The sequence below is a fragment of the Canis lupus genome, chromosome 37, assembly GCF_011100685.1.
Source record: "Canis lupus familiaris isolate Mischka breed German Shepherd chromosome 37, alternate assembly UU_Cfam_GSD_1.0, whole genome shotgun sequence".
Classification (NCBI taxonomy): domain Eukaryota; kingdom Metazoa; phylum Chordata; class Mammalia; order Carnivora; family Canidae; genus Canis; species Canis lupus.
This window is the reverse complement of record NC_049258.1, coordinates 810286-832606: the sequence shown is the minus strand read 5'-3', so window position 1 is coordinate 832606 and position 22321 is coordinate 810286. Positions and strand designations below refer to the sequence as shown.

Here is a 22321-nt window from a genome sequence, read left to right as displayed (position 1 = left end):
CCTTGTGAGGGAGGACACAGCAAGAAGACAGCCTTCTGTGAACCAGGAAAAAGGGACTTAACGAGACACTGAATTTGCCTGTGCCTTGATCTTGGACTCTAGAGTTGTGAGAAGTGTTGTATAAGCCACCTGGTCTGTGATATTTTTGTTAGAGCAGCCCAAATGGATTAAAATACTCTTGTATAGCTTGACAAGTACCTTGCACATAAAAATAAGTCACTCTGATATAGCACTTCCTGTATGCCAGGTGCTCTTGCAACTACTTGATACGTATTAGCTCAGTTGATTCTTCTTATGGTCCTACAGAGTAATACTACAGATCTTTTATCTGTAATTCTGAAACCTCAAAACCATAAGTTTGTGATTAGTTTGTGATAAGTGCATTTTGTGACAAAACTCTGACCTGAGGGACACTTGGGTGGCTCAGTGGTTGAGTGTCTGCCTTTAGCTCAGGTGATGATCCTAGAGTCCTGGGATCTAGTCCCATATCGGGCTCCCTGCATGGAGCCTGCTTCTCCCTCTGCCTGTGTCTCTCCCTCTTTCTCTGTGTCTCTCATGAATAAATGAATAAAATCTTTAAAAAAAATCTGACCTGAATGTACTTGAAGCTCATTTTTCTTTAACCTAACAAGTACAAATATTCATAGTTTGGTGCAGAAGTATTAAAGCATTTTATTGCAATGTACTGATCAGATTCCACTTGGGATGTTTTTTATAGTACTCATATGTATTGTGTTACCTTTCTAAAATCTAGAAAATTTTCTGCTTTTCAAAACACATCTGGACCCAAGGGATTTTGGTTAAGGGATTATGGCCTTATCCCTATTTAATGGGCCAGAAATTGAGGGACAGAGAGACTATGTAATATGCTGGTAAATAGGAGGTGGCATTTGAATGCAGTCTGGCTCCACAGACTTTGCTATTGCACTGTACAGCCCAAGGCAGAGTGGGCATTAAGTAACTATTGCAGAATGTGTCTCAGTTAAGCCTAAGTAGAGATGGGCAAATGAAGACTGGAGTATGCCCTCCTACCCTTAATTATTTTAGTCAGCCATATACACGGGAGTTGAGGAGTTAAAACTTAAAACAGTATTGCTGATTCATATTTACACATATCTCCACAGGAAGAACAGAAAGACACGACTTAAGGCATAAACCACATTGAGGGAAGGAAGGTAAACTGAACTTTCATCACCGTCTGAGGGCTGAATGGTTTTCGCTCCCAGTGTTGGCTTTTAGATGTGCTTCAGAGATAGGCTGTATCCCAAGCAGGCCTTCTGTGACCCTCTAAGAAAGCCAGTAGGACAAGAGCCCTTATTATTTCATTATGAAGGGATGGAAACATGCCATTATAGCAGAACGGTCGGCAGAGTTATAAGAGGTGTACAGGATTGATTTGTGATAATAGTATGACATTCCTAGTAACTCTTCAAAGATTCTAGTTGGAGACCTGAACCTGGAAAGGAGGGCAAAGTTCTGCATTTCTGCAGATAGGGTTTATCAACCTAATGCAAACTAGGGGAACCTATTAATTAGGTCTCATTTGCATCCTTTGGCTGATGTGGATGTATTTTTGCAAAACTATTCAAAGATTTTTTCTTTCTTCCTCCATAATGTTCTATTTTATTTTTTTTTTCATAATGTTCTATTTTAAACTCTTACACAGCAGTTTATGTGCAGAAGCTCATTTCTTCCATATAATTTTGACCTGGATATGGAGAAAACTGTGGTTTTCTTTCTGAAAGTAGTTCTTTTCTCTATGAAGGTATACCGGTTGGACTGCATGAAATGATGCAACACATTTCATTTTCATGACAGCAACCAGGTCCTATTCTATTTAGATGATCTAGAATCCATGTCAAACAATTTATAGTCTGTGCTTCTTGAACAGATGTACATTATTGCTTGCCTTTGTATGAAAGAACTCAGTACTTTGAGATACTGTTATGAAAAAGACCATTCCTGACCTCAAGAAATTAATAGTCTAATAAAAAGAGACAGAAATATTTACTAACAAAGTGGGATAAAAAGGCCAAATAAATTAGAGGTGTGAACAAAGGTGGAATAGGTTGATGTTGACTTTATAACCAATGAAAGCTTACTGGAGGAAAGTCATTTAATCTGGGCTTTGAAGAACAATTATGGTTTCAACACATAGAGATGGGAGTAAGTGAAAGTTCATATAATAACGCTGCGGTGATTCTGTTGTCTCTGTTTTACAATGCAGACTCTGAGGCTCTGAGAATAACTTGCCTTGAATAATTGGATGTACAGTATTGAGTGGCTAAACTAATGTTTGGGTCTGTAAAGTCTCAACTATTTAGTCTCAAACTAATGTTTGAGACTCTAAAATCTGTTTTCTGTTGCACAATATGCTTGTTCTAAGTGGCAAGAATGGGTTACAGGAGAATGGAGGTTACATTCAGGGCTCTGAGTATCCATTATAAGGAGTGCTGAGCAGTGGTGGGCCCCATGTACCTGGGATCGGGGGTGGGGAGACTTGAAGGCCATGCCAAATAACTTGGATGTCTTTAAAGTTAATAGGGAATCATTGGCCATTTTTTAAAAAGATTTTATTTATTCATTCATGAGAGACACAGAGAGAGGTAGAGACACAGGCAGAGGGTGAAGCAGGCTCCATGCAGGGAGCCCGATATGGGACTCAATCCTGGGACCCCAGGGTCATGGCCTGAGCCAAAGGCAGATGCTCAACCTCTGAGCCACCCGTGCATCCCTCCCACAATGTTTTTGAAGGCTGTAACGTGCTTTCCAAAATGTAGCCTGCAAAATACAAGTCCCAAGAGGCAAATATTCCATGAAAAAGTTTTTTAATCAAGCGAGAAAACTGCTCATTGTATTTTAAAAGTTTACGTTTAATATTTGCATGGTATATACTAAAATGTATTATGGGAATGAAACTTATTTACATTGGCTTAAGTTTTTTCCCAAACTACTTTGAGTCCACATAGTAGCAGTAATCATCCTTTTGCACACCTTGGGAAATGTTGCTACTATGGATTTTGCCAGAATAGTTCCATGTTCCAGTAGAGTAGATATTCTAAAGTTGTAAATGTCTTAGGGGTTTTATTTTGGGAGACTTCATGTATTCAGTTCAGCACAGAGCTGTGTGTTGATGGTGTTCATACATTTTAGCCAGTTTCCTTCACATTTCTCTTTTGAACAGATGTAAATAATGGGTCACGTAGGCCTTACAGGAGTGGAAAAAGTTCTGTGGAGTGGTTTTAAGTGGGCGAGATGATATGTCATCTGAAGAAGATGATTGGCCGAGTCAGTTCAGGGGGTATAATGGTTAGAGCTTTCGTTCTAGAATGAGATAAACCTGGATTTGAATCTTGGTCCTGCCCCAGAGCTGTGTGACTCTAGGCAAATGTTCTAACTTCTCTGGGCCTCAGCTTCCTTACCTGTGGAAAGGAGTTCTTAGTATATAACTCATTAGGGGAGTTTTGAGGATTAAGTGAAGAGTTTAGTCAAGTATTTAGTGTAGTCTCCACAGAAAACTTTTAAATAGCAAAAGATAACCGTAAGGAACAGCTTTTGCTGATTGCCTAAGAAAATATTTGAAAATAAAAGTAAATGTGAACCTGTTGTCTTTTCTAGATATACCATAAAGGTTTAAGAACATTTAAAAGGTTTAAATCACTTTTCCTCCTTTATAATGGCTCTGACTGGAAACATTTTTCTTTCTCTTCTCTGTTCCTCTTTATCTCTTTTGTCTCCCCCTTTCCCCTCCCAACTTTGGGTTATATGAGAATTTCATTTCTGATTCTAGCCTCTATAATGTTTTCTATAATGATAAATTTTTCTTCATAGAAACCTTTTCTAGGACTTAGGTAAAAATTTTTGACATTTTTGGAAAAGGGATTTAATTTTTTATGTACATAAATTATGCTAATAGTGGAAACTTCATCTTTTTTTCTTTCACCCTTTTGCTTGAATAATTTTGATTAATGACTAATAGTTGTTTTCAGGTTTTGAGAAGGCTATGAATTTTTCAGGTAGGAAAAAAAAAAACTATCCATTCATTTACATCATTCCAGTGGCATTAACAAGAGATTCTATAATATTCTTTGCTCAAAATCTGATCCTCTGTAAATGTCCTATAAAAACTCTTGCCTTAAAAATGTTCCCGCATCATTGTAAGAGCAAAAATCGAAAATTACTCGAGTCATGGTTATCAATAGGGGACTGATGAAGTTGATATGTAAGAATGCACAGCTGTTAAAAGCAAGTAGGTACCATGGATGCACAATCAGCAAAATCCTAGGAAATTTTATAGGTTAAGTGGCCTGTTGTTTTCAGAAATTGTAATGAAAAGAAAGGGATAAGGGGAGAACTTTGTGGATTAAAAGACTTGGAAAATAGGGGTACCTGGACAGCTCAGTTGGTTAAATGTCTGACTCTTGATTTTGTTTCAGGCCATGATCTCAGGGTTGTGAGATCAAGCCCTGCATTTGGCTCAGTGTTGGGCATGGAGCCTGCTTAAGATTCTTTCTCCCCAGCTTCTTCTGCGCACCCCCCCCCCCGCCCATCTCCTCTTAAAAAAAAAAAAAAGACTTGAAAAATCTATTCATTAAAAAAAACAACAACAGTGTGTTTCTGCATGTACTCTTTCTGTTTACTATAAAAACCAGGATAGTTATATTTTTATAGAGATGGAGAGGCTGTGATGGAGGGCCAAGGGCTTTTGGGGCTGGCTGGACAATGCTGGGTTTGGGATTTGATTTTTACCCCGATTACAAGCTAATAGTTAGCCTTTTACTATTTCATGGGTGCTGGTGGAAGATATGAGACTCTTGAGTTAGAGATGAAGGATTCTGTTATTAGTGGCATACTGAGCAGCCTTGAGCATCACGTTTGTATTGGTTTCCCTGGCTCCCCATGTTCCACAGGGGTGACATGGGAGGCCCAGATGAATGCTTGCATATGTGGTGGGTTGCATTACACGACAGCAGTGTTGACTGCGGGGCGTCTGCTGGCTTGTAGCAACCCTGAAAATGACCCAGGCAAAGAGAGGGGTGAGGCTCATGGCGTAGACAGCATGAAGGTGCCAGGAGTCCGCAGGGCCCATGCAGATAGCTTCTTCTAACAGCCAAGTTGGAATAGGGTCATTGCAGACATAAATCACTAAAACGAGGTCATACTCGACTAGGGATTACTGAATCAACCCTGTATGACTGTTGTCCTTGTATAAAGGGAAAATTTGGAGACAGGTATACCGGGAGAATGCCACATGAAGAGTGGAACTGGGCCGCTAGAAGCCAAGGAACACCCTGAAGCTACACCGGCCTGGAACAGATCCTTCCCCTATAGCTACCTTTAAAGCAAGTGTGGTCCTGCTGATACCTCGATCTCAGGCTTCTGGCCTCCAGACCTGTGAGACAATAGGCTTCTGTTGTTGAAGCTACTTAGTTTGTGGTACTTTGTTACAAAGTCCTAGCAAATGAATATAATTTCGATGGTACTTTCGTCAAAATTAAGAACATTGATATATTACTATTCATTTTAAACCTTATCTGGATTTTTCCATTAACTTTCTGTTCCGGGATCCAATCCAGGATATTATATTGCATCTCCTTGTCATGTCTCCTTAGTCTCTTCTGGTCTATGATAGTTTGAGTCTTATTTTTTATGATCTTGAAAATTTGGGGAGTATTGGCCAGGTAGCCTATAGCGTATCCTCTAATCTGGGGGGTGTCGGGTGTTTTTGTTTTGTTTTTAATAATTAAAATGCAGTTAAAATTATTTTTAGAGAGAATAATGCAAAGGAAAAGCCCCCTTCTCATCATGCTGTAACAGAGAATATCTGTGGGTTTTGACAAATGCACCAGTGATGCATGGCAGTCACACAACATAGCTGGTGATGCTGACCTTTATCACTTGGTTAAAGTTGTGTTTGTTGAGTTTCTCCTCTCTAAAGTTATCATTTTCTCCTTTTCACATTCTATTCTTTGGAAGCAAGTTCTGTCCCTATTCTGTAGGGTAGATCATTCTGCATTTATTCAGTTATTTATATCAGAGTGGACTCACTTATTTTATACTTTGGGTTATACTCTGATGTTACGTTATGTTGTTACTCAGACTCTACTAGCTTTGCCCATTAGGAATTCCTTTATTTTGGCTCTTCTGTCCACAGGTTTCTGTATAAAAGTAAATTTTTAATTCACTTAGGTAAATACATAGGGATGCAACAGCTGGGTTGGATGGTAAGTCTATGTTTAACTTTATAAAAATTTGCCAAATTGTCTCCCAAAGTGGTCATATCATTTTACATTCTCACCAACAAATAATGAGAATCTGTTGTTCTGTTTTTTTGGCAGCATGTTATTATCTGTTTTTGGATTTTAGCCATTTTAATGTGTGTAGTGATATCTCATTGTGGGTTTTTTTTAAGATTTATTTATTTATTCATGAGAGAGAGAGAGAGGCAGAGACACAGGCAGAGGGAGAAGCAGGCCCCATGCAGGGAGCCCGACGTGGGACACGATCCCGGGACTCCAGGATCAGGCCCTGGGCCGAAGGCAGATGCTCCACTGCTGAGCCACCCAGGCGTCCCTCTCATTGTGGTTTTAGTTTGCATTTTGGTGTAATGATCTTCTGATGATTTTGACCATTTCCTGTGTTTATCATCCCTCTATCTTTGGTGAAGATACTCAAATTTTTTTTGCCCAGTTTAATATTGGATTATTTTTCTTACTGAGGATTTTGTTGTTATTGTTTGTTTTGAGAGAGAGAGAGTGTGGGTAGGTTGTGGGGAGGGGCAGAGGGAGAGGAAGAGAGAGAATCTTAAGCAGTCTTCATGCTCAGCATGGAGCCCAGCAAGGGGCTCAATCTCTTGATCCTGAGATCATGGGATACATAGGGATGCAACAGCTTGGTTGGGTGGTAAGTCTATGTTAGGTATGTCAGGTACGTCTACCTGAGCCACCTGGGTGCCCTTTTCTTACTGAGTTTTAAGAGTTGTTTTATATTCTTGATGTGAGTCCTTTATCAGATAATATGCAAGTATTTTCTTCCAATTTCTGGCCTTTCATTTTCTTAATAGTCTCTTTTGCAGAATAGAAATTTTTAATGTTTATCAATGTTTTTCTTTTAAGGATCATGGTTTTGGTATTGTATCTCATTAAACCTTAATGTTTAGAAAGCACTGTGAACCAGAGTTTAAGGGATGTGACTCTCAGAAGTGTTCTCGTCCCTCCCCCAGGGATAGGCTGCTTTTTTCCTCCTTTTCCTTTCCCCTCCTGTCTTTTCCCCAGTTGTGGTTGGTTAACAATGAAATCCTTGGCTTTGAGATTAAGGCTTTAATTATGTAGGCCTCTATTTCCTTCCCCCACTGTAGTGAGGCTCCACCAGAACCCTGGGCTGCAGGCTTTGAAGTCCTTCCTCACTCCTCTGTAGATTTAGCCTTTTGTTTTGTATGGAAGATGAGAGGAAAGGATTTAGTGTACTTGCTGTTTCCCTACTCCAGCCAGCACCACACAGGGGAGCTTTCTCCAGTCTTCCCTGGGAGAGCCTGGTTGGGTTCCAGGAGGAAAAGCTAGCCAGAATCCCTGCATGACTGTAACCCCCCATGAGCTTCATACTATTTGATTTGCCCACATTTGGCCTCTAGCAAGTCATCAAAAATTCTAATTAATCTTCCTGAAAGCTTTTGCCTGAAATAAGCAAATATTCTGGTCCTGTGTCTCATTGAACGCACCTGTTATTCTCCAGATTTTATTGCAGCCATGTGACCTCTGTTATCTGAGCTTATCAGAAGCCATTACTTTGCAATCTGCTCATCCTTCTTTCTTGTTACAAGGTCAGGATGAGCATCTTTTCAGCTCTCAACATTCTGAGCTGAAACCAAATACTAAAGTTTTGAAGGATTGCCTCTGGTATTGGGTGCTAATTTATGTATTTTATATAATTTATATAATCTGTTCAGTGAAAATCATCATGAAATTGTTTTGTAGGTGCTGGTAAACCTGACTTGGTTCAGACAGAAATTTAGTATGGGGAGAAATTTTAATAATACTTAACATGTTTGTATGATATTAAAATTTATGTTTGTATTTTAAAATTTAGAATGATGTGGGGATCTAAAAGTGTGGCTTTTTTTAGTCTATCATCTGTCTTTTCATTTGAGTAAGGGTTAATCCAGGAAGTAGAACCACTGTGGGTATTGAAGAGGAGCAGTCTCAAACATAGACTTACCATCCAACCCAGCTGTTGAACACAGCTAGATAAATATCAAATTGTTCTGAGTGCCCAGAAGTTGATCTGAAGACTGAAGAACAAACTGCACAACTAGAGGGAGAAAAGAGGCCATGTAGGAGATGTGGATACTAATTTGGAGGAATAAAGAATCACGAATGCTTCAGAGAGGAGGGAGCCCTGATCCGAGAGAAAGGAAAGAGAGACAAAGGGCAAACGCAACTGTGCACACAGAGTGCAGGGCAATGCACAAGAAGAGCACTTCCCCAAAACAAGACGGGCTGATAATCGCAAGTTTTTACAAGCAGCAGAGCTCAAAGTCTGAAATTTTAGAAGACCCTGCCAGTACTGGGGTGGAGCCTGGCAGGTATAGAGGTGCTTTGTAGAGAAGAAGGGCAGGAGCCTGGAAGTCGACAGCGTGGTCTGAGGATCCCCTGGGTTGCACTGGGAAAGGCAGTTCCCCTTCTTGGAGTGTATTTGGGGACATGGCACTGCCTCTTCAGGAACAAAAGAGCCAGTGGGTGCCATTCAGTTACCCTATTCATTAGCATAGGAGTAGAGGCAGCTGCTGAGGGCAGCTAACCTAGATGCTAGCCTTTTGCTGTGCTTTACCATAAACTCCAAGCCCCTATGCATTTGTGCAACTGCCCTTCTGGGACAAACTGGCACCAGCCACAGCCTGGTGAGACCTTCCCCCGGAGGATCAGTGCAGTTTGGTGCCATGTGTCCCTAAAATGTGGAGTTTTGAAACCCAGCCAGTGTGCTTGAAATAAAACACAGAAGCACTAAGCCACCGGGTGGGCAGACAACTCAGACAGAGACAGGATGAAGTCAGGGATCTGAGAGAAGCCTGGGACAAATGAGAGATTGTTTTTTCTTTTGTGAGGGCTTGCTGAGCAGTGGCAGGCAGAAACTCTGCTCTCTGGGGACAAGAGAGCTGGCTGATATTATTTTTACCCCCACCCATCAGCACAGACGGTCTTCTGTGAGCAGCACAATGCCCACAGTTGGGCTTGAGCCACATACACCAAGCCTCGCCTCCCTGTACAGTGTTATTGTTTTTTCCTAGGGCAAATGTGCCTGAAAGTCAGAGCAGCAGCAAGCCCCTTCCCTGGAAGACCAGCACAACCTCCCCCTCTCCTCCACTGACCATAGGGTGCTGCAAAGCTTCAGCTCTAGGGGAAATAGGATCCCACCTCTTTTTAACAAGCTGACCAAAACACACTGAGTTAAAACTTGCCACACAGTGGACAAGTCCAGATATTTCCCACTGCAGGTAGGGAGAAACTCTGCAGGGGACTGACCTGAGGGAAAGAGCAGTGAAAACACAACAGCAGATTGCAGACAGGATACACCAGAAATCCTTCCTGAAATGTCAGGCCCTGGGCAGTCTATGCCCTCTTCTTAATAAAGCCATTACTCTCAGGAGCAGGAAACAGAGCAGGCTTTCCTGACACAGATACCTAGGCAAAATGCCAAGATGGAGGAATTCATCCCAAAAGAAAGAACAAGAAGAGGTCATGGCCAGGGATCTAATCAAAACATATATAAGTAATATGCCTGAACCAGAATTTAAAACAACAATCATAAGGATATTAGCTGGGTTTGAGAAAAGTATAGAAGACACCAGGGAGTCCCTTGCCACAGAGATAAAAGGCCTAAAAACTAGTTAGGCCAGTATAAAAAAAATGCCATAACCAAGATGCAAAACTGATATAGATGTAATAACCAAAAGGATAGAAGAGGCAGAGGAATAAATAAGAGATTTGCAAGATAAAATTATGGAAAATAATGAAGCTGAGAGGTGCCTTGTGGCTCAGTTGTTTAAGTGGCTGCCTTCTGCTCAGGTCATGATCTCCCGGCCCTGGGATCAGACCTGCGTCAGACTTCTCCCTCTGCCTCTGCCCTTCCCCCAGTTGTGTGCATGCTCTCTCTTCTCCCTCTCTCTCTCAAATAAAATCTTAGAAGAATGAAGCTGAAAAGAACTCAGGGAAAGAAAAATATTGGATCATAAGTGTAGATTTAGGGAACTCAGCGAATCCCAAAAGGGTAACGACATTTGTATCATAGGAGTCCCAGAAGAAGAAGAGGGAAAAAGAGATTAAAAAAAAGTTTATTTGGAGAATGTTCATGTGCACTCAAAAAGAATGTGTATTCTGTTTTAGGGTGAAGTGTTCTGAATATATCTATTAGGTCCATCTGGTCCAGTGTGTCATTCAAAGCCCTTGTTTCCTTGTTGATTTTCTGCTTAGATAATCTATCCATTTCTGTAACTGGTGTGTTAAAGTCTCCTATTATTGTATTATTATCAATGAGTTTATTTGAGCAAATATAGCTGAAAGTTTCCCTAATTTGGGGAAGGAAACAGACATCCAAATCCAGGAGATATAGAGAACTCCCATCAAAATCAAAAGTAGGCCAACATCAAAACATGTCATAGTAAAATTTGCAAAATACAGAGATAAGGAAAGAATCCTGAAAGCAGCAAGAGAAAAGAAATCCCAAACCTACATTGGAAGACAAGGTGGGCAGCAGAGCTCTCCACAGAAATTTGGCAGGCCAGAAGGGAGTGGCAGGATATATTCAATATGCTGAATGGGAAAAATATGCAGCCAGGAATACTTCATCTAGCCAAGCTGTCATTCAGAATAGAAGGAGAGATAAAGAGTTTCCCAGACAAACACTAAAGGTATTCATGACCACTAGACCAGCCCTGTAAGAAATATTAAACGGGACTCTTTGAGTGGGAAAGACCAAAAGCAACTAAGACTGGCAAGGAACAGAGAAAATCTCCAGAAACACCAACTTTACAGGTAATAAAATGGCACTAAATTCATATCCATCAATAATCACTCTGAATATAAATGGACTAAATGCTCCAATCAGACATAGGATATCAGAATGGATTAAAAAAAAAAAAAAACCCAAGACCAACCTACATACTGCCTACAAGAGACTCATTTTAGACCTAAAGACATTTGCAGATTGGAAGTGAGGGGATAGATAACCATCTGTCCCACTAATGGACATTAGAAAGCCACTTAGATCAGACAGACTAGATTTTAAACCAAACACTGTAACAAGAGATGAAGAAGAACATTATATCCTAATAAATGGGTCTATCCAACAAGATGATCTAACAACAAATATTTATGCCCCAACTTGGGAGCAGCCAAATATGTAAATCAATTAATAACAAATATAAACTCATTGATAATAATACAATACTATAACACACCCTTACAGCAATGGACAGATCATGTAAGCAGAAAATCAACAAGGAAAATCATTCAAGGACTTTGAATGACACACTGGGCCAGATGGACGTAACAGATATATTCAGAACATTTTATCTCAAAGCAGCAGAATATACATTCTTTTTGAGCACACATGGAACATTGTCCAGAATCAATCACATACTGGGTCACGAATCAGGCCTCAACAAGTACAAAAAAGTCTGAGACCATCCTGTGCATATTTTCCAACCATAACGCTGTGAAACTTGATGTTAGCCACAAGAAAAAAATTTGGAAAGACCACAAATACATGGAGGTTAAAGAACAGCCTACTAAATAATGAATGGGTTAACCAGGAAATTAAAGAAGAAATAAAGAAAAATACATGGAAACAAATGAAAATGAAAACATGACAGTCCAAAACCTTTGGGATACAGCAAAAGAGGTCATAAGAGAGAAGTATGTAGGCCTACCTCAGGAAGCGAGAAAAGTGTCAAAGGGGAGCAGAATATACCACCTTTAAAAATATCACTTTGACATGTGGATTATTTTGAGCTGAAGGCAGTCAAGATCCAGGAGACTAAGGAAGAGCTTTTTACCTCCCTCTCAACTGCCTGAAAGAAACTAGAAAGGAGGATTGTACTAGGAACAGAGCAGGGATACGCGGAGTATAACTTCTTATATTTGAGACTTATCTGCATGGCAGGGCAAACACTTGCTTACCAAACATTTGCTCTTTTTACTTCCGGGTGAATTGCTGTCCTTCCCATTTGAAGTACCAGACCCAGTTTCTTTCCTAATGTCAGGATGGTTTATGAGCCTCAGTTACCTGGCTGCCTTTGGGTCTCACATCTTTGTGGAGCCCCCGTAAGAAATGAAAATTTTCTACTGTTAATCTGTCTGTATTAGTCTTAGCTAAGAATCTGGAAGGGTAGGGGGAAAATTATTTGTCCTCCCCTGCAGTTTTGTGAAATAAAAAGATTATGGGAATAAGAACTTCCACAGTACTGACAGAAGCTATGAAAGGGCCTAGAGGAGGAGTTGGAGGGTCAGGAAAGTTACTCACCATCTACCTTCTCACCTACTAACACAAGTGGATCGGTAGGTACTTGGAAGAAAATCTGAGAAGCCGGGCACTTCCAGCTGTTAGAGTCAGACTGCGAAGGAGAGGCAGTAGCTGAAGTCTGGGGAGGGCTGTGTCTGCTTGTGGACTTGGCATCCCTTTTGATCTGCTTTCTTTTGTGATTTTTATGTATAGTTTTCTTTTACCATAATTTTTTTTTTTTTAGTACCAACAAGGTATGAAAACAAGTCATATGACTTAATACTTTTTTTGAGATTAAAAAAATGTATTGCTATTTCTAAAAGGCAGAACTTAGAGGATGAGTAAACACCACAACAGATGTGTAAGAATGTAAGGAGAAACACTATTTTACAATATCATGTACCAAAACATTTACATACTGGAAACTACAAAAAATAGCTCTCTTTAAATGATTTAACATTTGCTCTTCCTTATATCCAGTTGAATTTCCAGTGGGAGAACAAAAATGCTCATGGCTCTCTGGCCCTTTTTTCATGAAAACTCTTCCTTAAAACCTTCTGGAGTGCTCCATGAAGTCAGTGTATGGTTTTAGCAGGAAATAGGGGCTGCTGTCCGTGCACACATATATGCATGTTGTCCTGTCTTCCCAATTCTTCCACATGTGGGATCATTACTGGGGTCCAGGGGACTGATGGACAGTCAAACAAGAAAGTCCTCTGGAATAAAGTGTATTAATGAAGTTCCCTTCTGGAGATGGCTTAGCACCTTTTAAACCTAATCTATTATTATTTTTTTTTAAATTACTTAAAATATTGGTTTGAATAGGTAGTAAATATGTATGGTACAAAACTGAAAGAGTTCAAAGGGGCCACACAGCAAAAATTCTTTCCACCCCTCTCTCAAATGTCTGATTTTCATTCCTGGAGGCAACCATTTTAGCAGTGTCTTGTGTATCAATCTAGAGATACATTCTATGTATAAATATATATGTGTCCATGTACAGAGTGGGTGGGTGGTATTGTAAACACACTGATTGGGAGATCCCTGGGTGGCTCAGTGGTTTAGCACCTGCCTTTGGCCCAGGGCGCGATCCTGGAGTCCCAGGATCGAGTCCCGCGTCGGGCTCCCGGCACGGAGCCTGCTTATTCCTCTGCCTGTGTCACTGCTTCTCTCTCTCTCTCTCTCTCTCTCTGTCTATCATAAATAAATAAATCTTTAAAAAATATTTTAAAAAAATAAACACACTGATTGTTCATGGCCCAAGTAATTCTAGGGCTAGGTTCTATTTAAATCACTTGACTCCACTTAAAAATTAAAAGACTTAATTACTGTGTATATACTTTGTATATACTGCGTATGTGCTTTTGGTATGTACATTTTGCTTATCTACTGAACCTCAGTAATTTTTTAAAAAGATTTTATTTATTCATGAGAGACACAGAACAGAGACATAGGCAGAGACATAGGGAGAGGCAGAAGCAGGTTCCCCACTGAGCAGGGAGCCCGACGCAGGACTTGATCCCAGGACCCCCGGATCACGACCTGAGCCAAAGGCAGACGCTCAACCACCGAGCCACCCAGGCACCCCCGAACCTCAGTAATTTTAGAAACCTTTGTCACATGTACCTAGTAATCCATTTGATAGTTACCATTGTGTGAAAGATTTGCATTGATGTACAGGCATACCTCATATTATTGCATTTTGCAGATACTGTGTTTTTTTTTGTTTTTGTTTTTTACAAATTGAAGTTTTGTGGGGACCCTGCATCAGTAGAGCAAATCTATTGGTGCTATTTTTCCAACAGCATTTGCTCACTGTCTCTGTGTCACATTTTGGTAATTCTCACAATGATTAAAAAAATTTCACTATTGTTTTGGTGAACAATGATCAGTGATCTTTGATGTTACTGTTTAGTTGTTTTGGGAGCACCATGAACTGTGCCCATATAAGATGGTGAACTTAGTTGGTAAATGTTATGTCTGTTCTGACTGCGCCATCGACCCACTGTTCTCTCGTCCCCCTCTCTGTAGGCCTCCCTTAGGTCCAACAGCACTAAAATTAGGCCAGTTACTAATCTACTATGGCCTCAAGTGAACAGAAGAATCCTATGCCTCTCACTCTAAATCAAAAGCTAGAGGGCAGCCCGGGGGGCTCAGTGGTTTAGCGCCGCCTTCAGCCCAGGGCCTGATCCTGGAGACCCGGGATCAAGTCCCACGTTGGGCTCCCTGCATGGAGCCTGCTTCTCCGTCTGCCTGTGTCTCTGCCTCTCTCTCTCTGTCTCTCATGGATAAATAAATAAAATCTTAAAAAAAAGAATTATGCTTTATAAATGGAATAACAAAGCCTGATGACAGTTTATCTGCTTACAATATGGTTTACTGAATATTTTAAGCCTACTGTTGAAACCTACTGCTCAGAAAAAAAGATGTGTTTCAAAGTATTGCCAACTGACAATGTACTTGGTCAGCCAAGAGCTCTCATGGAGCTTGCTCACACAGCGTCTATTCTACAACCCTGGATCAAGGAGCAATTTTGATTTTCAAGTCTTACTATTCAAGACAGACATTTCATACAGCTATACAGCTGCTATAGAGAGTGATTTCTTTTTCTATTTTTTTTGAAAGATTTTATTTATTTATTCATGAGAGACCCAGAGAGAGGCAGAGACACAGGAAGAGGGAGAAGCAGGCTCCCTGTGGACAGCCCAATGCAGGACTCGATCCCAGGACCCGGGATCACGACCTGAGCCAAAGGCAGATGCTCAACCATTGAGCCACCCAGGTGCCCCCAGAGAGTGATTTCTTTGATGGATCTAGGCAAAGGAAATTGAAACGCTTCTGGAAAAGATTCACCACTATAGATCCCATTAAGAACATTTGTGATTCATGGGAAGAAGTCAAAATATCAACGTTCACAGGAATTTGGAAGAAGTTGAGGGTTAGTCATCTAACCCTCATGGATGACTGGAAGGGTTCAAGACTTCAGTTCAGTGGAGTAAGTAACTGCAGAGATGGTGGAAATTGCAAGGAGAGCTAGAATTAGAAGTAGAACCTGAGGATGTGACTGAATTGCTGGTAATTTTGTGATAAAACTTTAGCAAGTGAGAAGTTGCTTCTCATGGATGAGCGAAGAAAGGGATTTCTTGAGATGGAGTCTACCCGTGAGGATTGCTGGAATGACCAAGGATCTAGACTGCTACGTGAACTTAGTAGATAAAGCAGCAGCATTTTGAGTGATTTGACTCTAATTTTGGAAGTTCCGCTGTGGGTACAATGCTGTCAAACAGCGTCGCATGCTGCAGAGAAACTGTGAAAGGAAGAGCCAATTGATACAACAAACTTGACTGTCGTCTTATTTTAAGAAGCCGCCACAGCCACCCCAACCTTCAGCATCTTCCACCCTAACCAGTCAGCAGCCATCAACATGGAGTCAAGCTCTCCGCCAGCAGAAAGAACCCGACTCACTCAAAGTGCAGATGGTGTTTAGCGCCTATTAGCAATAAATTACTGGGTTTTTTTTCTTTGCACAATGTCAGCTTTATTCAGTCATAAAAAAGCGAGGTTAACATAATTACCAAGCAGGTCCAGGCTTCCAAGATCAATGGCATTTTTTTTTAAAGATTTATTTATTTATGATAGACAGAGAGAGAGAGAGAGAGAGAGAGGCAGAGACACAGGCAGAGGGAGAAGCAGGCTCCATGCCGGGAGCCCGACGCGGGACTTGATCCCGGGTCTCCAGGATCATGCCCTGGGCCAAAGGCAGTCGCAAAACTGCTGAGCCACCCAGGGATCCCCAAACAATGACATTTTACCATGTATTTAACTTGGCTTCTTCAATGTGGCCTCTTCTTAGTTGTAGAGTTTAGTCGTCAGGTTGGTTTCTGGGGTGTTTAGAATGATTTCATAGTCATCTAGTTATGTTTGTGGGACAAGGTGAGCCTAGGGCCCTCCTGCTGTGCCACCAAGACCTCCATAAGTTACTTTTTTTTTTAAATAAGATTTTATTTATTTATTCATGAGAGACACAGAGATAGAGCGAGAGGCAGAGACCCAGGCAGAGGGAGAAGCAGGCTCCCTGCAGGGGGCCCGACGCGGGACTCGATCCTGGGACCCCGGGATCACACCCCGGGCTGAAGGCAGCCCTAAACCGCTGAGCCCCCCCGGGGATCCCCATAAATTACTTTTTAATGAAGATACATACGTTGACTTTTCAGACATAATGCTGTCCCACACCTAATAGACTACAGGATAGCGTGAAAGTAACTGTTACATGCGTTGGGAAAAAAAAAATTTGTTTGACTTTATTGCAATATTTCTTTTATTGTGTGTCTGAAACTGAATCCACTCTGAGGTATGCCTGTATATGGTTTATGTTGGCTTGTGACAAATCCTTAATGAATTTTATCCTAAAGTTATTTTTTATTTTTATTTATTTATTTTTTTTTAATACAGGGAATGTCTAAGCACACAGATGCAGCAGGAGAAGTACTATTGGAAAGAAGAGGTTGTGCAGGAGTGATAACACTAAACAGACCAAAGTTCCTAAATGCACTGAATCTTAATATGATTAGGCACATTTACCCACAGCTAAAGGTTTGTAATTTCCTTAAACAAATTGTCTGGATCCTTTTAAAAGCGTATCTCAAGAGCGCATTTTTGGTATTCTCTTCTGCAGAATCTATGGGACCAGCACCCAAGCCCCATTGATTTCTTGAGTGTTCCCTATTCGATTATCCTGGAGCATTTCTAGTGGCAAGGAGTTCATGGCCTCCTGGGATAGCCCCTTCCACTTTTACATACCTCTAGGCTGGTGTGTTTTACCACTCCGCTTCTCTGACCTTTAAGCAGGGGTACTCCTTGAACCTCTTGGGATAGGAGTATACAAGTCTAATCTTACATGTGACAGCGTTTTGACAACTGTTTTTGAACTGCTTGGCTAGTCTATTCTTAGAGAAGGCCATAAAGTTTTCTATTTTTTTAATAGTTTTTTTTTCTAGATTTTATTTATTCATTCATGAGACACACAGAGAGAGAGGCAGAGACACAGGCAGAGGGAGAAGCAGGCTCCACGCAGGGAGCCCGATGCGGGACTCGATCCCGGGACCCTCAGATCACGACCCGAGCTGAAGGCAGACGCTCAACCCCTGAGCTACTCAGGCACCCATCCTAAGCTTTTCTATTTTAGAATGCACGGTGCAGTGGAAAAGCATGACTTACAGTCCAACTACTTTGTTTGAAACTTGGATTTCTATGTATTGACTGTGTAGCCTGGCAGTGGTAATCTCTCTGTCCTTCATTTTCCTCGCTGTGAAATGGGGATGATAGTATCTCACAGGATTGTGGTGGAGATGAAGTTAAATAGTGTGCCTCACATGGTCAGCCACAGAGACTAATCCTCCCCTGGTTACCAGCTCCTTAATTTTTCATTTGATGAGTCTCTCTTCCATATTGTTGTATCTATTTGGGACACTGTATAATACATTTCTAATAAAAAGAGATAAACCAAGTGTTTCAGATTGGAATTGGACTAGAATGGAAGAAAGTAGAATCTTCTATGTTAGAATGCCATATTTCTATTATTGTAGTCCAATACTGCATTAGCTTTTTGGGCAGCCATGTCTGTCCAGCTACATCTTTCATTGTGTGTTTATATTTTTAATCTCAAGATTAAAATGTGTAGAATTTATAGAACGCCTGTTAATTTTTCTGTCTCTGGTTAACTGAGTTTTTAGTCTATTTTTGTTTTTTTAAATTTCCATTGGTTCTTGATTCTTTCATCTTATTTATCGGCTGTCCTTACCCACCTCAAATCATTTCAAGATTTGATCACTACAAGTGGTTTCACTCAATTGCTTATCAATGTGTCAGGACAGAGCCTTATATCACCACAATAGAAAAGTTTTGCTCTATTTTTTCACCAGATTTATAAGCTTCTGTAACATATTTTTAAGCCCATACTTTTTCATCTTGGTCTCAAAGTTGTCACGACAAAGATTGCAGATGCCATCATGCAATTTGGATCACAAAATGTATTCATCTAGCAACTTTGTTGAAATAGTCTCTAATTTATGTCAGAAAGGAAAATGAAGTTGGGATCCATTCTTTTGGATGTACTTTATAAAGCTTGTGCTTTATATATGTATTGATATGTATCTAGCTGTACAGATGTATATATGTATGTATATGCATATATATGCATATAGATTTTTTTTATAGTTTGTATTTATAATATGCTTTTACCATTTTCTTTTGCATTTGGATAGAATTGGGAGCAAGATCCTGAAACTTTCCTGATCATTATAAAAGGAGCTGGTGGAAAGGCTTTCTGTGCTGGGGGTGATATCAGAGGTAAAAACTAATCCCCCCCCCCAACTAATCTAAATGCTTCCTCCCCCCAATAGACTGATAAAACTCATAGGAAATTTTTGTAATACTTCGTAATTTGCTTTCATCTTAGAATTTTTTTTGATATTGTAACTTAGCTATTGTAGCTAATATTAGAAAAATGAAAATAGCATTTTTTAAAAAAAACTACATATGTACTCTTCATATATCCTATTTTTCTCCCTGAATTATTCTAAATAAAATGTCCAGTTGTGGTATGGGAGTCCACTTTTTTACTTTAGGTTAGCTGATATTCAGCAGTTCAGTTCGTCATATAGCCTGACAATCTGGCCATGTTGAGTGACTTGTCATTCTCCAAATATGACATTTTCTGACATTTTACTTTGACTGCCTGTGCTTTTCCCCAGTTCATGATCCCAAAGCAAGAATATACTTAATAGAATTTATCCAGTTGTCAATATATTTTTATAGGTGTTTAAATAAATATGCTGAGATAGGATAAAAAGATTAATTCTCCTTTCTAATTCTTTGAGTCATTCTGTCTGTATTTAGTTAACAATTAACTATTTAGTAAACAATTAATGTTTTAAGAGAAGAAATGTTTGGTCTCAGGATCAAAGTCATGTACTTATCCCCACTGGTTGTCAGTATTTTATATATACTGAAAAACTGTTTTCATATTTTGTATTTTGTTTGTTATGGAAATGGTGGAGTCCAGGGATGGTTTTTCCTTTGGGTTTTTATTTTATGTGTATATGTGTATATATACATATATATATGTTTTTTGTATTATGTTAAAGGCAGTACTATCAGATTGATTTATTTACCAAATTTGCAAGTTTACATAAACCGTTATATTTGGAATGGAAAGAAAAAGCTCGATTTAGGGCATAATTTTAGATATCTAGTAAATTTAAAGTAACTGAATCTTAATTTTAATTTTAAATTCTGTTAGTTTTTATTCTATTTTTAATTGTTAAATTTTTCAGTTGCTTAGATAGATTTGTTAACTGAATTGTGTTTGTTTTGCCCGCAACATGAATATTTTTAAAATACTGTTTTCCAGCATGGAGCTAACCTATCTTCTGGAGTTGGGCATGTGGTCTTGTCATTTTACAGATGGGCATAGCCTTATGTATTATTTTTAGCTTCTTCTAACTGTGAACTGTTTTTGCATATAGGCCTAACTTTATGTTGATGTTTGGAAATACAGTTATAAATAACAGATTTATTTTTGTTTACATGTATAAAGGTGTGATCTTCAATTCTAGGAAATTTAGTTGTTTTAAAGATCATAGTCCAAAATGATAAGTGGGCACTTAGAAAAAAATTTATTAAATGCTATTATAAATGTCATTTAATTTTAACTTAGCAATTGATTAGAATAAAATAAAGGGGAAATCAAAGATGACTTTTGAGGTAAAAGAGTTTTATTCCATAGGCAATATAATTCGTACTCTTGTCCTTTTAGAACTGCTAAGTAATGGTAAGGATTGACTAAGAAACAATAGATGAGGGCTTGGAGGTGGGTATATATCAGTGAAAGCCCCAGAATGACAAAAATAGACACCAAATCTTTCTTTTAAAAACCAGGAAAAGAAGTGAACATTTGAAACATTTTGAAGGCAGATATATCAAAGTTCCGAAATTAATCTAAAAATCTATAGTCAATACTTTTTATGTAACTCTTTCCCATAGAAGAAGAGATATGTTTATATTTGAATTCGAATTTGAATAGATAATTCTCATAAGACTTAATGACAGGAAAGACATGAACTTGCAATATATGGAAGAGAAGGTTTGGTAGTAGTCTTACCATTGACTGGAATAGGAGTACAGTAGATGCTCAATAAATGTTTCATGGTGAAATGAATGTGGCAGAAATATTTAAATAGATGGTATATATTTTAGAACTGTGTATGTACATGCATGCATGTGCTTATATTTCTGTTTGTATGAATAATGTACCTTGTTTTAAGACATTACCATTGGAAATGTATATCCAACAACTGTTTATTCTGGTGCTACAGAAAAAAGTCAAAATGAATTTTGTAGCAATAGGTAAGTTCTAAATTAGGTATAACGCTTTGTAAGAAGTATTTAAGAATTTTTGCCTTTAAGTTTTGACATTGGCCCATAGATCTGGGACTAATTGCGCCTGTGGCAAGGACTGTTCAAAACCTTAATAAACCATTCTAGAGTTTCCCCAGTACTTAATATCACAATATTTTAAATTTATTCTCTTTGACTTTATTAACTAGAAAACAGTTTTTTAAAGTTTTCTTTTAATTTTTAAGTAATCCCTATGCCCAATGTAGGGCTTGAACTCACACCCTGAGATCAAGAATCTCATGCTCTACTAACTAAGCCAGACAGGTGCCCCACTAGAAAGCACTTTTTAAAAATTTCAAAAGGTTTTTAAAATTAAAAAAAATTTTTTTGTAGTGATCTCCGAAGGTGGAAAGGCAAACCAGAAGATAGCTCAAGATTTCTTTAGAGAAGAATATATGCTGAACAATGCCATTGGTAGGTGTGCTCTGAGAGCTTTGAAAATGGAATCAAGAAATAAGCTGCACAGTATTGTTAAGATGTATCAGTAGACACTTATTTACTCTTTTATATACTGTATATCAGGCATAAATAAAGCTGCTTAAACTACTCTGCTCGTTCCAGGACAATTCACACTTTAATATTAGTAAGCTGTATTTAATTACTATTTGTCCTATGACCAATATGAACACATGGATTCTGATCATATGATTGGCTTTTCTGGAAAACAAAAAACTTGGGTTTCAGTTTTCTACATAAAATAAAGTACCATTTCTTAATTCTTAAGGAACTCTGGGATGAAAGTGTCTGCATAGTTGATGTTCCAGATTTCACTGGAAGTGAAAGCAGTACTTTGATCAAACATGTGTTTCAATTATTAAATTGCAGGGGATAATATAATTATATATCCACTTGCTAGGATTAACAGACATTAATATTTTATTTTTGCTTGATGTTTTAAGATTTATTTGAAAGAAAAAGAATACTACAGGTTTTAAACTTTAGTCCAGTTTGTTGCTTCCTCAGTGTCATTTTTTTCTCTCCCCAGAAGCAACCATTGTCATTAATTTTTAGTGTGTTTTTTTTAATTTTTTTTAATTTTTAGTGTATCTTACTAGGCCATACTTAATATTTTTACTACATACTTATGAACACAAATGTTATTACTTTGTGTTTTTGAAATTGATGTAAGTAATATTTTACTGTATATATCACTCAAAGTTTTTAATAACATGAAATGTAACTGTTCCCTAGTATTATGAATATCTCCTCAGGACTTATTTGTTCTACATTAATTGATATTTTATTTCAAATTTTTACTAATACAGATTGTTATGTATGTTCCCTTAGTGAATATACAATAGTTTCTCTAGAAATAATAGAAGCAGAATGGATGAATCATAGTTTATATGTCTTCAGTTGTTTCTAGATT

At 38.8% G+C, this 22321-nt stretch overlaps 1 protein-coding gene across 3 annotated transcripts in view; it reads left to right on the top strand.

The window, feature by feature from the left end:
• HIBCH (3-hydroxyisobutyryl-CoA hydrolase) overlaps window positions 1-22321 on the top strand; it is a 96269-nt gene that overhangs the window by 6000 nt on the left and 67948 nt on the right. For 2 of the 3 annotated variants that reach the window (XM_038585142.1, XM_038585143.1), the window contains exons 3-5: window positions 16948-17088; window positions 18759-18843; window positions 21286-21366. In XM_038585142.1, coding sequence (XP_038441070.1) covers window positions 16948-17088; window positions 18759-18843; window positions 21286-21366 — 307 coding nt within the window. Of the gene's footprint in view, window positions 1-1124; window positions 1176-16947; window positions 17089-18758; window positions 18844-21285; window positions 21367-22321 lie in introns of all 3 variants that reach the window. The other variant, XM_038585144.1, reaches the window with a different exon arrangement.